The 13,976-nt window shown below is 49.8% G+C and overlaps 1 protein-coding gene across 1 annotated transcript; it reads left to right on the top strand.

Annotated features, from left to right (window-relative positions):
* Positions 1-1,094: 1,094 nt before the first annotated feature.
* On the top strand, positions 1,095-13,776 carry NAPB (NSF attachment protein beta). Its single transcript, XM_035565461.2, has 11 exons — positions 1,095-1,241; positions 4,269-4,348; positions 5,050-5,166; positions 6,510-6,556; positions 6,709-6,786; positions 7,575-7,630; positions 8,123-8,207; positions 9,185-9,289; positions 9,903-9,971; positions 10,346-10,396; positions 10,915-13,776. The coding sequence occupies exons 1-11, from the start codon at positions 1,144-1,146 to the stop codon at positions 11,017-11,019; spliced, it is 891 nt and encodes a 296-aa protein (XP_035421354.1). The 5' UTR covers positions 1,095-1,143; the 3' UTR covers positions 11,020-13,776.
* The last annotated feature ends 200 nt before the right edge of the window (positions 13,777-13,976 follow it).

Genomic DNA, 13,976 nt, shown 5'->3' on the forward strand with positions numbered 1-13,976 from the left:
ATGAACATCCATCTAAGAAAGTGATGGAGCTGGGTTTCTCTGCATTGTTGCCACTTCATCCCAGCGGTGGCTGATCATTCCTAACACCTACGCATGCTTTAAGCAGGCTGTGAATGAAACCACCCTTATAAATGGTGCCTGTGGGGTGATGCGTGCTGCCCCCTCTGCGAGCTCACCAACCCCTTGGCCACAGTGGGGCACAGGGGGGGCCTTTTTGGGTCTGGCCCAGAAGTGCTGGGGTGCAGGATGCTCCGGCAGGGTCCAGCTACCCTGAGCAGCCTGTCACCCTCTTGTTTTGCAGCTTTACCCGCTCCGTATCAGAGCGCTGCCTTTTTCCAGAACATTGTCTTCCTTAGTTCTTTTCCAGAGCTATATGCAAGACTGAAATCCCTTTCAAATACCCTTTTAACTATTCTGATTGTATTGTATTAACCCTTTTAACTATTCTGATTGTTTTTAACTCCTGCACAGTTCCCCCTTGTTGCAAAAGTGCAAAAGGTGATTGATTGCAGCTGCTAAGACAGGTGTCGGGATGCTTTTTTAGAAGCAGTTTTAAAGAATTTCTGCATGTTCTCACCATGTTACTGTAATGCACCAAGCGCATGTTGCAAGCACTCCCGAAATGCAGGAGGCAAAATCCCCGTGACCTGCCCCTTCCTTGTGTGTGAGGTGGGCATCGTGTCCCTACTGCAAGGGGTGGTGCAGGGTGGGGACGTGCAGCATGGAACATGCAGCGTGCATGGTGTGCAGTGCGCGTCCTGCAACAGGCGTCACATGCAGTGTGTCCCGTGCAACGTGCATCACGTGCATTGTGCACGCTGTGCAACGTGCATCCCGCACGGTGCAACAGGTGTCCCATGCAGTGTGTCCCATGCAACGTGCATCCTGCATGGTGCCACACACACCATGTGCTGCGTGCGTGCCGTGCAGCGTGCGTGGTGCAGTGCGCACCGTGCAGCACACGAAGCCTTCAAGGCGCCGCACGCCTCGCACACGCACTCAGCACCCTGCAGCGTGCAGCGCGCACCCTGCCCCGCCCCGTGCACGCGCCCGCCGGGGCCGCGCCTCCGGAGGAGGAGGAGGAGGAGGAGGAGGAGGAGGCGGTGCCTGGCCTGGCCTGGCCTGGCCGTGAGCTGCGCCGCGATGGACAGCACGGGCAAGGAGCGGGAGGCCGTGCAGCTGATGGCCGAGGCCGAGAAGCGGGTGAAGGGCTCGCACTCCTTCCTGCGGGGGCTCTTTGGGTAAGCGGTGAGGGGGCCGGGGGGGGGCGGCGTCATCCGGGGGGCTCGCAGGCCGAGCTTGTAAAAAGTGGGGAGGGGTGTGTGTGTGCAGAAAGCAAAGGGGGTGCACGGCGTGCAAACGGGTAGGTTGAAAAAAAAAGGGGGGGGGTGCGTGCAAAACTAGGGGTTCAAAGCGGGTACGCGAGTACCCCCCATAGCGGGGGGGCAAGCTGGTGGGTGGGGGTCCCCAGGAGGGATCCCCAGAGCGCACCCCGTGCTGCAGCCGGGGGTGTGATGAGCTGCTCAGCCTCTGCAGCACCGCCAGCCCCCGCGGCGGGTCCCCAGGCGAGCACGGCGGGGGCTTGCTGCTGGTTGTCCCTAATGGCCGTGGCCCTCACCAGAATTTGCCCAGGAGAAGGGCCGTTTCTCCCCAGAAAACATCCCCGCGCCATAGGCAGCCTGTGGGGTGCAGTGGTGTGCCCCCCGGAAAGAGGGATGAGCTCCTTTGCAGCATCGCTGCTGCATCGGTGCTGCCGAGCAGGCGTGTGCACCGCCCGTGCGGGTGTGCAGACGCACAGCGTGTGCAGGGCTGGCAGCGCATCCCCTGCTCGGATTGACGTGCCCGGCGTTGCGCCCAACTCCTCTGAAGTGCTGGAGCCCCCTTCGCTGGCGTCGCGCTGGCAGCTTGGCTGTTCCGCATCCCAGAGCCAGCTGGATTTTGCTGAATAATTCCCCGTCCCTGTGCGACAGCGAGGGGCAGAGTCCTCGGCCCTAGGAGCTGCAGCACTCGCTGGAGGGGCTTTCAGGAACAGTGTTACTGCATCAAACCGACTGGGAGAGGGGCTGCAGCTCGAGGGACCCCCAGATGGCATGATACAGGGGGTTTTCGACAGCTTCCAAAGGGATCCCTCAGTCTGGAGGAACTCCAGTTTGTGGAATCGCCTGACGATGTCATGTTTTCAAGGAAACAAGTGCTGAAATCCTGCTTTCAAGACAAAAGTCTCTGAATTACGACTCGGCTTAAACTTTGCTCAGGGATGATACTGGCACAAAAAGACGGGGGAAAATCGCAAAGCTTTCTTTTTGCTGCACCCAGCCTGGCTCTTCCTTTAGAATAGGTATTTGTGGGGGTGTGAGAGCTGTGTCTGGAAGGGCTTTGAAAAACTAGTAGTTCTGTCTCCCTCGAGCTTTATTCTGTGTGCCATTTTAAAAATAGTTACTTAAAGAAAAGAGCATTTCTGGTGATGCTGCCACGGAGGCTTTGATGTTTTTAAACCACAGCCTGGAAAAATGGAGTGCCCCCAGCCCAAGAGCAGAAGTTTTAAAAATAAATTCCTCGCGGTCCTGAGGCAGATGCACCAGGCGGGGCGCGCTCCAGGCATAATCCTGGCGGGCAGCTGCCCTAAAACCCTCGGTGTGATCCAGCAGATTCAAGAGGCAAATTTCTAATTTTCTTTGGCTAAAAATAGATGCAAGAGCAATTCCTAAACAAGCTTTGGACAGAAGAAAAATGGGCAAACGCTCTCCTGGCATTGTCCCCTCATGTCTGCGCTGCAGGGAGGGAATCGCTGCCCTTGGAGCTTGTTGGCAGGGCAGCGCGGCGTTGTCTCATCGTGCAGTTGGATTCACCAGGGTTTCTCCTTTAGGCTTTGCTTTTAAAATATGAGAGGTTCTGCTTGGGCTCTTCTGTCCCGGCACTCGTGGTTGCTTGGGGTTGTTCTGCGTGTTGGCCACTGCCTGCATTTCACTTTGGGTTTAATTCCTGGTGAAACGGGCAGTGCTTGCAGTGGTGGCGGGGCGGGTTGGCCTCCCAGTGGGAGCGAGGGCACCTGGTGTCCAGCCAGAGCCCTTATCAACAGCCAGGCTTTTTCCTGAGGAGCTTCCTTAGCTTGCAGAAGTGCTTTCTGCTTTTTCCTTTGTTCTGAGACTAGAAACTGGCCCATTTTGGATGTTTCGTGGGGTTTCCCATTACCTCGCGCCTCTTCTGGATTTATTTTGTGCAAAATGCCTCTTGCAAGGGCAGGAAAAGCAGGCCTAATAAACTGGCTGTGCTTAGAAATGAAATGTGATTGGCTGTCAGGAGGAGGAGGAAAAAGAGACAAAACCACGTGTTTTCCCCCCCCGGCTTCGCACCAGCCAGGCTGGCTTGTCCAGGGTGTCAGGAGGACTCCGTGTTAAAGAAGGCAGCAGCGAGTGTGCGGGAGTAAGTCCATGAAGAAACCTGTGTTTAATTAACAAAAACTCTCTCTGGAGATGAACTGAATTCTTGTTAATCGTCCTGGTCAGGAGGCTGGGTTATGGTGCTAAAACCTATCAGTTAGACTTGTACGGACTGCTCCTTTCCCTTGCGCTCCTAGCCAGAAAACAGTTGAAAGCAGGTGGCTGTGTTGGTGTTAGCTCCCATTAGCTTCAGGTGCTCATCCCTAACGAACGGCTGTTCGTTCCGCAGGCAGTCGGACAGACAGTAAGTTTTTAATTTTTGGTTTGCTGTAGGTTACCTAAATAATGCCCAGTTTGTCATGTGCAAGGCTTTGTTTCTGCAAGTGTTTTCACCAGGTGTGTCTCCTGAGACTCGTATGAGCTGGCTCCACTTGTGCTCACAGATGAGTCAAAGAGCAGATTGAGCTCAAGGCTCCAAATTCTTCAGGAGCCTGCAAAAACCGTAAGTTGCTGTTTCAGGACTGGGCTCCTGTTGGCTTTTCTGTCCCTGCTTAATGCAGTGAAGATGATCTGTCTCCCCTTGTAGCATCACCCGGCTGCTGCCTGCTCCGTGCTGCAGCAGAAGTGGGGAGTGGCGGTAGGGAGGACTGGAACTGCTCCTGTGCCCGGGTGCTGGCATGAAGCGTTGTCTCTCCCTGCCCCAAAACACTGCTCGGTGTTGCAGGAGAAGGTAGAGGCAAGCCCCAAGCGTGGCACAGCTGGGCAGCCATTCGCAGCCTAATGCCCAGCAGGCCAGGTCACCGCAGTGAGCCCTGTTTGAACTTGTGGCCCTGTTTCAGTGCCGTGTTTCACTCCAGCACACAGTGATGGGCTCTCGCTCTGTTCCAGGGGCAACACCCGCATCGAGGAAGCCTGTGAAATGTACACCAGGGCTGCAAACATGTTCAAGATCGCCAAAAACTGGAGCGGTGAGTACAGCCCACGCTGGTCATTGCAGCCTGCCTGCGGGCCCAGCTGCCCCTGGCAGAGGGAGCCAGAAACTCCATGGTGTAACATCTCACCCTGCTCATTGTGGTCGGGAGAGCCCGCTTGGGGTGTCTGTCCTGGCTGCGAAAGGGACGCGGGGGAAACATTTCAGCCCTGGCTGAATGCCTGGGGAGATGCTGGGGGAGGTTCATAGCGAGGTGACCCGCGCGTACCCAAGCATTTTCCTGCAAATTCTCTTGGTGGAGCTGTGCATCCCAGGCTGTCTTCGTGGGGATTATCTCTGTGGTGATGTGATTTCTAAGCTCTGCCCAGTGATTTAAAATACCGGGAGGGTGGGCAAAGAGGGGTGACCTGAATGTTTATGTTAAATTACCCATCTGGGTGTAGTTTATCATTTTCAAACTGAAGCTGGTAGCTTGCAGGGAAGCCTGCTAAAGGCACTGCCCTGGGCTTGCTCCTTCTCGCTCCTCTCGCGGTGGGACTGGATGCTGATTTCATGGGAAGAGGTTGGCATGAAGCAGAGCATTGCTGTGCCGAACCGGGTTGAAAATACCTTTGGGGTGGTTGCACCTCCAAAACTTGCCAGGTCCTGGGGAGCGACAGGTTTTGTCATTTTGCTGCAGTTCTGCTTGCTGTGTGGGACCGCAGGGGTGCAGCGGGTTGGTGTGTGCTTCTGTCCCAGCTGCAGGAAATGCGTTCTGTCAGGCGGCCAAACTGCACATGCAGCTGCAGAGCAAGCACGATTCGGCCACCAGTTTTGTGGACGCTGGGAACGCCTACAAAAAAGCAGACCCACAAGGTAAGAGGGACAAAATCCGGGATTGTTTTGTGCAAATCTTCTTAGTTGCGTAGGAGCTGGTGCGCCGAGGCTTTCGTAGTCAGCTGGTCTGTGTGCCTTCAGATCCTCAGTGCAGGCTGCTGTAAAGCCTTAATATCGCCTGGGCTTCTCCTTCTTAAAAGCAGTCAGGAAAGATAATTACTAAAATTTAACGTTACTTGCAGAACTTGGCTCTGCAGCTCTGCCACTGGGATGGCGGTTGTGGAAAGGAGAGAAGTCAGGAGACATCCTCAGGGGAAAAAGGGATATGAGAGCCTGGGGAAGGGATGCTCTGTGCCGCTCCTACGCAAGGAGATGGCACTGCATAATGAAGCAGGAGTTTTGGGACTATTTTGGATGATGGGGCCTAGTCAGCATTCCCTCGGTGTGCTGCCTGGACCAGCACGTGCTGAGCTGTCCTCTTCTCTAGCTGCTCTCACGCTGTCTCTGATGCTGTCCTTGATAAGCTTTGGAGAGACCCTGGGCAGAAGCGTGATGAGGGATGCGCCGGTGCAGTTTGCTTCCTGGTTTAGCTTGGTTTTGGAGAAACATTCACACGTCCAAGGAGGGTCTCGGTTCCGGGCGGCAGTGGGAGGTGCTGGAGGTCCCAGCACCACCTCAGGTGCCACCACATGGCAGAGGGGAGGCAGGAGGGAAACAGATGGACCTCTGCTGGGATCGGGATAAAAGGATAAATGGTCTGGCTTACTTCAGTCTGGCTGTGAAGAGCAGGGTTGTGGTTTTCTGGGAGCCCGGTATCCTGGCTGAGTGTGCGCAGACAAACCGGCCCAGGAGCATTACTGATGCTTTCCCATGCCAGAGAGCTGTTGCAGAGCTCTGAAGAAACCACTCAGGGCTGATGTAATTGTTCTGTAATTGTGGGAGAAAAAAAAAATCCTAGAAAATGGCAGCCCCTGTGTGTTTACGAGTCTGGTGTTGTGAGTTTTGCTGTGTTTGGGGATGCAGCCTGGTGATTGAGGGCCATGAGTTGTTTGTATTTTGCCCATCCTAATCACCTGTTAGCACTTGGTGTCAGGGCTTCTGCTGCGGCTACGCAGCACACAGGTGTTTGGGGTGGGTGAATTGGGATGAGGTTTGCAGAAAGGTGGGGAACATAACGTCCTCAATCCCTGGTGAATGTGATGTCAGTCATTCCACGTGCACACATGTACACGTGTAAGCAGGTATTGATTTAAGAAGCTGTGCTGTGATCTGGTGAAGAGAAACGTTACTGAGATCTGGTTTTGGAAGGGGGAGGTGCTGAAGTGGGGACTCTGATGCGCTGGCTGACTTTGTGTTGTTTTTCCTGAACACTCATGCTGCAGAGGCCATCAACTGCTTAAATGCAGCTATTGATATCTACACCGACATGGTAAGAAGCTGCACTGGCTGCTCGCGGGTGGATGTGTATTACGTGTGTGGTTGAAAGAGGCGCAGCTTGCTGTGGCACTGCCGCTTTGTTGTGGCGTGTGTGCGGGGCATGGAGGGAGCCCCCCTCTCACGTGCAACCTGTATCTTCCCCAGGGGCGGTTCACCATCGCTGCCAAGCATCACATCACCATTGCGGAGATCTACGAGGCTGAGCTGGTAGACATTGAAAAGGTGAGGATGGCAAGCCCTGCTGGCACTGCTGTGCAGGTGCTGCAGGCGCGGCTGCATTTCCCTGCCCGGCCAGAGTAGTGCCGGGGCCAGCACGGATGCCAAAACTCGTCTCCCATCAGACACGAGGCTTCTCTGGGTACGTGCAGGTCACCCGTAGTTTGAAGTTAGTTGAAGTTAGTTCCCGTAACGGAGATCCTACAGCAGGAAGCCTGCACCTGGATTTCTGATCAGGATCACATCAAACATTCCGCAGCTTGACCAGCTGCAAACCTTTCTCTGCTTGAAGTTTGCAGAACAAAAATTTACAGTCTTTAGGTACTGTTTTATAGAAAACCATTTGCCTCTTCAGCTCCACTTCACTGGGTCCTGTCCACCTATCTTAATGATTTCAGCATTCACTGTCCACGTGCAGCACCACTTTAAGTGAGCACTGCTGCGTCAGGGCAGTTCTGCTAAAATATTTACCGTATCCTGGCAAAACTGGCAGCAGCCTTGCTGCACTGTGGTTTTAAATGCCTGTAGTCAATACCTCTACAGTAGTGTCACCTTTATTAAACGTGCTGCGGAGCTTGGAACCATTAACAAGTACGCAGTCAAATTTTCAAGGGCAGCCTCATGTTTTGAGTTTGCTGGATGCCTCGCTTCACCAGAAGTCCTGCAGCGTGCTGTCATCTCGCTCCTTTCATCTGCAGAGTGGAAAAGCTTTTGTGAATGTGGTCACTGTACACTGATCTAACCAAAAACTGTAATTTAGAAGTGGTATTCAAGTGTAACGTGTCTGTCCCCAGGCGATTGCACACTATGAGCAGGCTGCAGACTATTACAAAGGAGAAGAGTCCAACAGGTAAATGGTCTTTGTGAAATGGTCACTTAGAGGACGGAGGGGTCAGAAATGGGGATTTGTCCTAGATTGCACACTTGCTTACACGCCTCACCCAACAGGCTCTTCTAAAATGTCCTTTGATAAGATGCCCAAATTCTACGTAAATATTTCCAGCTTTGATACCTTGGGGTGCCCATGCCTTCATGCTAGCTGTTTCTAAAGAATTTCAGTGTTCTCACCCCAAGATAAGACTTGTTTGGCTTGGGATGCCCATTTTGGGTGCACAGAAAGCATGGAGGGGTTGAACAGTGTCTGAAATGTGGTCTATGCTGAACTGAAGGTCTTCATCCTTTTCCACGTGTATTAATTTCAGCCATAAAAAAAATCTCCTAAGTTGCAGCTTCTGGGTCCCACTGTTCTATATGCTAAGTAACAGAGATAGTGCTGGGAGATAGCAGGGCACGGATGCTCTCCCACAGGAGAGCACTTAGTAGGTGATGGTATTGATTGCAGTTCCGCCAACAAGTGTCTGCTGAAGGTCGCAGCCTATGCCGCGCAGCTGGAGCAGTACCAGAAGGCGATAGAAATCTACGAGCAGGTGAGTGCGCGTTGTCCGACGGGCAGCCTCACGGCTCTCCGTGTCTGCAGCTCCTGGCCCTTGCACTGGCACCCGGACTGGAGTTGGAGTGGTCCTGCCTTGCTCCAGTTACAGAAATCTCAGAGTTTTACACTATAAAACAGAGTTGTGCCTGTTACCCACAGATAAATTGTTAGGGACTCTTCCACACCTAGGGCACTTCAGGTTTGCTCAAGGGCTGAAAGGCTTTCTTGTTTAAATGATGCCACAGATCAGGTGAGAGAGAAATTGGAGAAAGCGCAGAGCAAAAAATTACTTGAAAATGAAAAGCTGATCAGTGCATCAGTCTTACAATATTATTGTGACCTGGAAGCTTCTGCTCTTGCTTATTTTGGAGCTGATCGTGCCGTGTTGACACAGATTGCTCCTTGGCTTTTACGAGTTGGTCTAGCTTCTTTTTTTTTCTTTTTCTTTTCTTTCTTTGCCTCCTGAATCCATCTTTTTCTAGAGAAAGGCCAGGAAGGCAGGGGGGAGGAAGTCTATAGGTACACTTCTGATGGCATTCAGAAATACATTTTGTCACAGAATTTCCCCCCAAATCCATCAACTTGATTGCTCTGCCTTTGTGTCCAATATTGACTTGGGAATACTGGCAGTGGTGCTTTTGTGTTTCTGGGGGGCTAATAGCAGAGCAGGCTTTCACGGAGCGGACTTTGCTTTCTGCGTTCTGCCTCAGACAGGCAGCCCCGAGGTTCCAGGGTGGAACCCTGAACCCGGGGCAGCACAGGCAGTGGGCCCTGGGCTGCTTGTGGGTCTCAAACTGCTCTTTGGGGCACTTGAACTCGTGTCTGGCTGCCCAATAGCTTTCTGCAGCCACTGACGTTTTGCAGACAGTTGTGTGATGCTGTGTCTAATTTTCATCAGCTGTCATGTTTTTAATTCAGTTCTTAATGATGCAGTTTTCTTTCCTGACTCTAATAATGTCTTTTTACACATAGGTTGGAACAAACACAATGGATAACCCTTTGCTCAAGTACAGCGCGAAAGAGTATTTCTTCAAGGCCGCTCTGTGCCACTTCATTGTGGATGAGCTGAACGCCAAGGTCAGTGGGCTTGGACCGTTGCCACCCGGCCCGTGGTTTTGCAGATGCAGGGGTTTGCATGGCTCTTGCACAGGCTGCAGCATCAATTCCCGTGCACTTGTTCTGTTCTGGAAGAACAGCAGGGAACAACTGCGCAGAGCAGAGGGGGGCTGGTAGCCAGCATGTTGCTGATGCTCTCACCTGATGTTTGCTGGGCTGAAATGGCCAAAACACCAAAAAACAACACTGTGACCAGAATTAAGGGTGAGCCCCAGCTCTTCTGGAGTGGAAGGTGCAGAGGTAAATTGGGGCACATGTTGCAGATCCTCCTTATAAGCACCTGGCTCTGAAAGCTGCTGTGTTGCATGCAGGGAGTTTTCCTTATTTCTGCTCTGCCTTTGGTCTGTCTGTGTTCCTGCTTTGTTCATTCCTGAGTGATATCTCAAGCCACAGCTGCCTCTGGTCAGATTGAGGCCAAATTCTGAGCTTGCCTCTTCATTTCCCTGCACTCTTGGATTTGCTGTGAATACTTCTCGAGCTCCGTGTGTGGTTTTAGGACTAGAAGGTGAAAACTGAAATAAAATGCAAGGAACTTTGTGTGAAAAGAGCTTAAGGGTGTGCTTCTCTCTTTCAGCTTGCTCTTGAGAAATATGAAGAAATGTTCCCAGCGTTCACAGATTCACGGGAATGCAAGCTATTGAAAGTAAGTAAAGCCAATGTTAAAATAACACTCTTGTGTTTGGAAATGCATACTGCCCTTTACTTTGTGCTTTTTCACCTTGCCATGTATTTGGTCTTTTACTGAAACATTTTAGAGGACATTAGACTTACTTTGCATGGGATTTACACCAAACTTGTGGGAGTAGCAACAGCAGAAAGATGATTACTCTAGTTAACTTTAAAAAAAAAAAATCTGGGTTGGCATTTTAATGGGTTACAAAGGTGCTGCTGCTGGACATGTGGGTCTGGGGAGGCGGTGTCCTGCAGTCCCCTTTCCTGGGTTCAAGAAGCAGCTCGTGCACCAGCTGCGTGGAGCACGCAGTAGCATTTTCTAAGTTTCTTATGGTGTTTTCCTAGAAACTGCTGGAAGCCCACGAGGAGCAAAACTGCGAGGCATACACTGAGGCTGTAAGTACTCGTGTTTGTGTGTTGTGTGGCTGGCTGTTTCTGGGGCTCTTTGATGTGGCCTCCCCTTTTGTCTTGGTTTTGGTGTGCTATGTTTGGTAACTGGAGGCCTGAGCTCTGAGCACAGCGACCTTGCTGGGTGCTGAGTCCAGGGGGGCAAAACAGCGGGCAGGCTTCACCATCCTGCCACGAAACGTCCAGGGGGAGGAGGTAGAAATTAGCAAAGCTGCTTCCAGCATGTGCTCTAGCAAGTCCCAAACATAGTACTTTAACTCGGAGTGAGAGACAAATCATTTTAATAAAGATACCGCCAGTTGTTCATGGGGTTTGTGCCAACCCCTTCCTGTGCCTGACAATGGCTTGTAGTTCTTTGTGTATATATTTATTTGTTTTACCTTGGAAAGAGTAGAAGGTTTAAAAGAACACGCTTTGAGAAATGCAGAATGCTCCTTTTGCAGCAGTATTGTGTATGTGCTTTCTAATATGTTAGCTTCAACTGTTCCTTTCTTTTTCTTTAATAGGTGAAAGAATTCGATTCAATATCGCGGTTGGATCAGTGGCTTACAACCATGTTGCTTCGCATCAAAAAGTCAATTCAAGGAGAAGGGGATGGGGACCTAAAGTGAATTGTTCGTGGTACTTGTGGCATGCAGCCTAAGTAATCTGTTCTTGTGTTACAGCCAAGGACCACTATGGGATACGTGATAAAACTATCTAGCTTAATTTTGTTGCTTATATGACAAATGACTTACGTGTTTCTTTAGTATCCTGCTCTTTGTTGTGATAACATGGGTAGATGAGAAAGGTTGCTCTGGGTATCGCTGGCAGATCTTTCTAGGGTGAAAGAAACACTGCTGGCAGAAATCTTTGTTTTTTGTTAGCTGATGAGCCCAAAGTTTGCACTTGAACTTTTTCCCCCTGCTGTTCTGTCTTAAGGTTCAGTACCACTGAGTTGAGCATGTAAATATTTTGTCCATGCCCGTACAGTACAAATAATAGCTTCAGATCTGTTGCTGTGTTGTTACTGTTTCCTATTTTTAAATGGACCTCTGCCAGATACCCTTGGATCTTGTTTTTTTTTAATGATTGAGCTTTTTTAACGGTGCTAGTGAAAGGCTTTGTGACTCTTAGGTACAGTGTGCATGTGTGTGTATACATCCTATACAGATACATGTGTGCATGTATAAATACAGAATATGTAACAACCTAGTGCTAAACGCATTACACGTCGAGGACAGGACTGCTTAGATTGGTGTCAGCCCTCCGAACAGTCGTCAGGAGTAGAGCTAGTTAATTGTGTATTTTGTATCTAAGATCTAAATATGAAATGTAAGGCTCTTCTATATTTTCTTGGATCTATTTTTCCACTTATTTATTTTGTGGTGCACCCCATCCCTCCTACCCCAAGATGACTAGACCCAAGTAATATATTTTTCTAACTTCTCATCTACATAAACTCTTCCTGCTGTCTCTACTACCAGTCTTTTGTGTGTGCCAGGCAGTACCCGTTAGTTTCTGACCCTTTTGCTGTTGGCTGTGCTGCCTTGTCGTGACGTGCAAAAGTGTTGAAGGAGACTTGGTATTAAACAGGAACCTTGTCTTCGTTGTGTGGGTGACAGAGGAATCGAGCGTGCTTTGAAAAGACGGAGACACTTTAAAAATTCTTGTAGTAATTTTGGAAACATGTTTTAAAATGTCTACAACCACGGCTCTTCTGTGCAATGCTTTGTTTAACTAGTGGTGGTTAAGCTACCTACTTCAGGCGTGTATGTTGAGGGACTTGTGATCCTATGCAATTTGTCAGTGGGAGTTGTCACTTAGTATTTCTCTGTAATGAAGTGTGTTTCGGTCGCACTGGTGCTGCACTAACAGTGAAAAATTAGCTGCTTGGTTTGGCACAAATGCTGTTTAAGTGGGCCCTCTTCCATGGCCAGCACAGGACCGACCTGGTAGCCCCATGCACAGCTTTGGTGGGCACTGCTGCCCTGTTGGGACTCTTCTCCTTTTTTGTCCTGATAAAACAATTGTGTCTGCTTGCACTGCGGCAGCCAGAATGCTGGCTTTCACACTTCTCTTCAATTTGTTTTGTATCTAGAAACTTATTGGAGTACAACATTTGACTGACTTGTTGACCTAAAACGCTTTTAGTGTTATTGAAGTGGTACTGTTATCTACTGCTTGCTCATGCAAAAGAAAACCAAAAATTCTCCTGGTACATGCCTTTTTTTTTTTTCCTGACTGATCTCACCAGTCACAAATTTTCTCATAGACTGTTCTGTGCATTAGAAAGTGAAGACAAGACCCACGAACTGTGCAAAACTGGCAAGGTGAGTTCATTAAATAGCTGGGAAGATGCTGAGTCTTCCAAGCAGCTTCATTTTGCTAACTTCTCAGATGCGTTTTTACACAACCAACCTCTGCCTGCACCAAAATTCTCTCTTCAATTTGAAACAAGGTGGTCTATGTACATCTATTCCACAGACTTGGCAGAGAAATATTTTGAATTCCATTTAGGTTGTGGTCCTGGTCTGTCTTCACCTGAGATGCTTAGCTTATCAGAAGGAAGAACTAACTGTCGTTTTCCCAGCACGTCCCATGGCTGTACCAGTCTGTCATGTTTGTGCCACAAAACACTTGGCTTAGGACACAGCTAGCGTGGTAGGTAGATACTCATAGCAAAAGTTGGATTATTTGCATATATGGTCTGATTTTGTACAAGAGGGCCCAAAGCTGTAACTTATGTGTAGTAGGACAGGATTGGAACCCTTCTTGTTTAATCTGCTTCTTTCCTTCGTAAGCAAAGACCCCTTGTATAGTGAGGTTTGTCTTGACTTGGCTCTAACATTGTAGGAGCCCCAGTGAGGGCATGCAGTGGTTGTGAGGTTTCACTTTTGCTAATATGTCACGCAGAACCGAGACAAGCATTTTATGACTCCTTTTTTTCTTCATTTTTCCAATTGTCAGTATTGTGCACAGCTGTGGTAAGATGCTGGTGGATCAGAAGACCGTACCCATGGGGTTATGTGGTCTGTTACTGTGCTCTGGAGTAAATATCATTAGAATACAATTGTTACTTCTGTATGTTACTTCAGCATGTCCTCCAGTATAGCAGTGGTAAATTGTGACAGTTTTAAAATGACGATCTGCCAATCTCCTGTATTCCCCCCCCCCCCCCCCCGGTACACAACTCTCTACTATGAACACTTATTAATGAAATGGCCTTAGCAAGAATATAACGTTTTGTGTGAATCTGTACGTTAATAAAGTGAAAATCATGAACAGAAGTAGCGATAAATGTCCTTTACTGGAAAATGCAAAAGGCAAGCTATGAAGCTAGAGCCTGAGGTAACACGGTAGGGTGTGATAATAAAAGCCCATGTGTGCAGCGCTGCCCTTTGTTTTGTTTGATGACCTTTTAAGGCACTCTGCTAAGGGTGGATGCTCACAGGCAAGTGTGTGAGCTTGTTACACCACTTAGTCACTTGTGGTACATCACTTGCAGCATATAGGAAATGTCCCAAAGCGTCACACTTACTATTTTTTCAGGATCCAGTCCTAAGGCTTAGCTCAAGTTAAGGGCCAG

Source organism: Cygnus atratus, chromosome 3 (genome assembly GCF_013377495.2).
Source record: "Cygnus atratus isolate AKBS03 ecotype Queensland, Australia chromosome 3, CAtr_DNAZoo_HiC_assembly, whole genome shotgun sequence".
Lineage (NCBI taxonomy): Eukaryota > Metazoa > Chordata > Aves > Anseriformes > Anatidae > Cygnus > Cygnus atratus.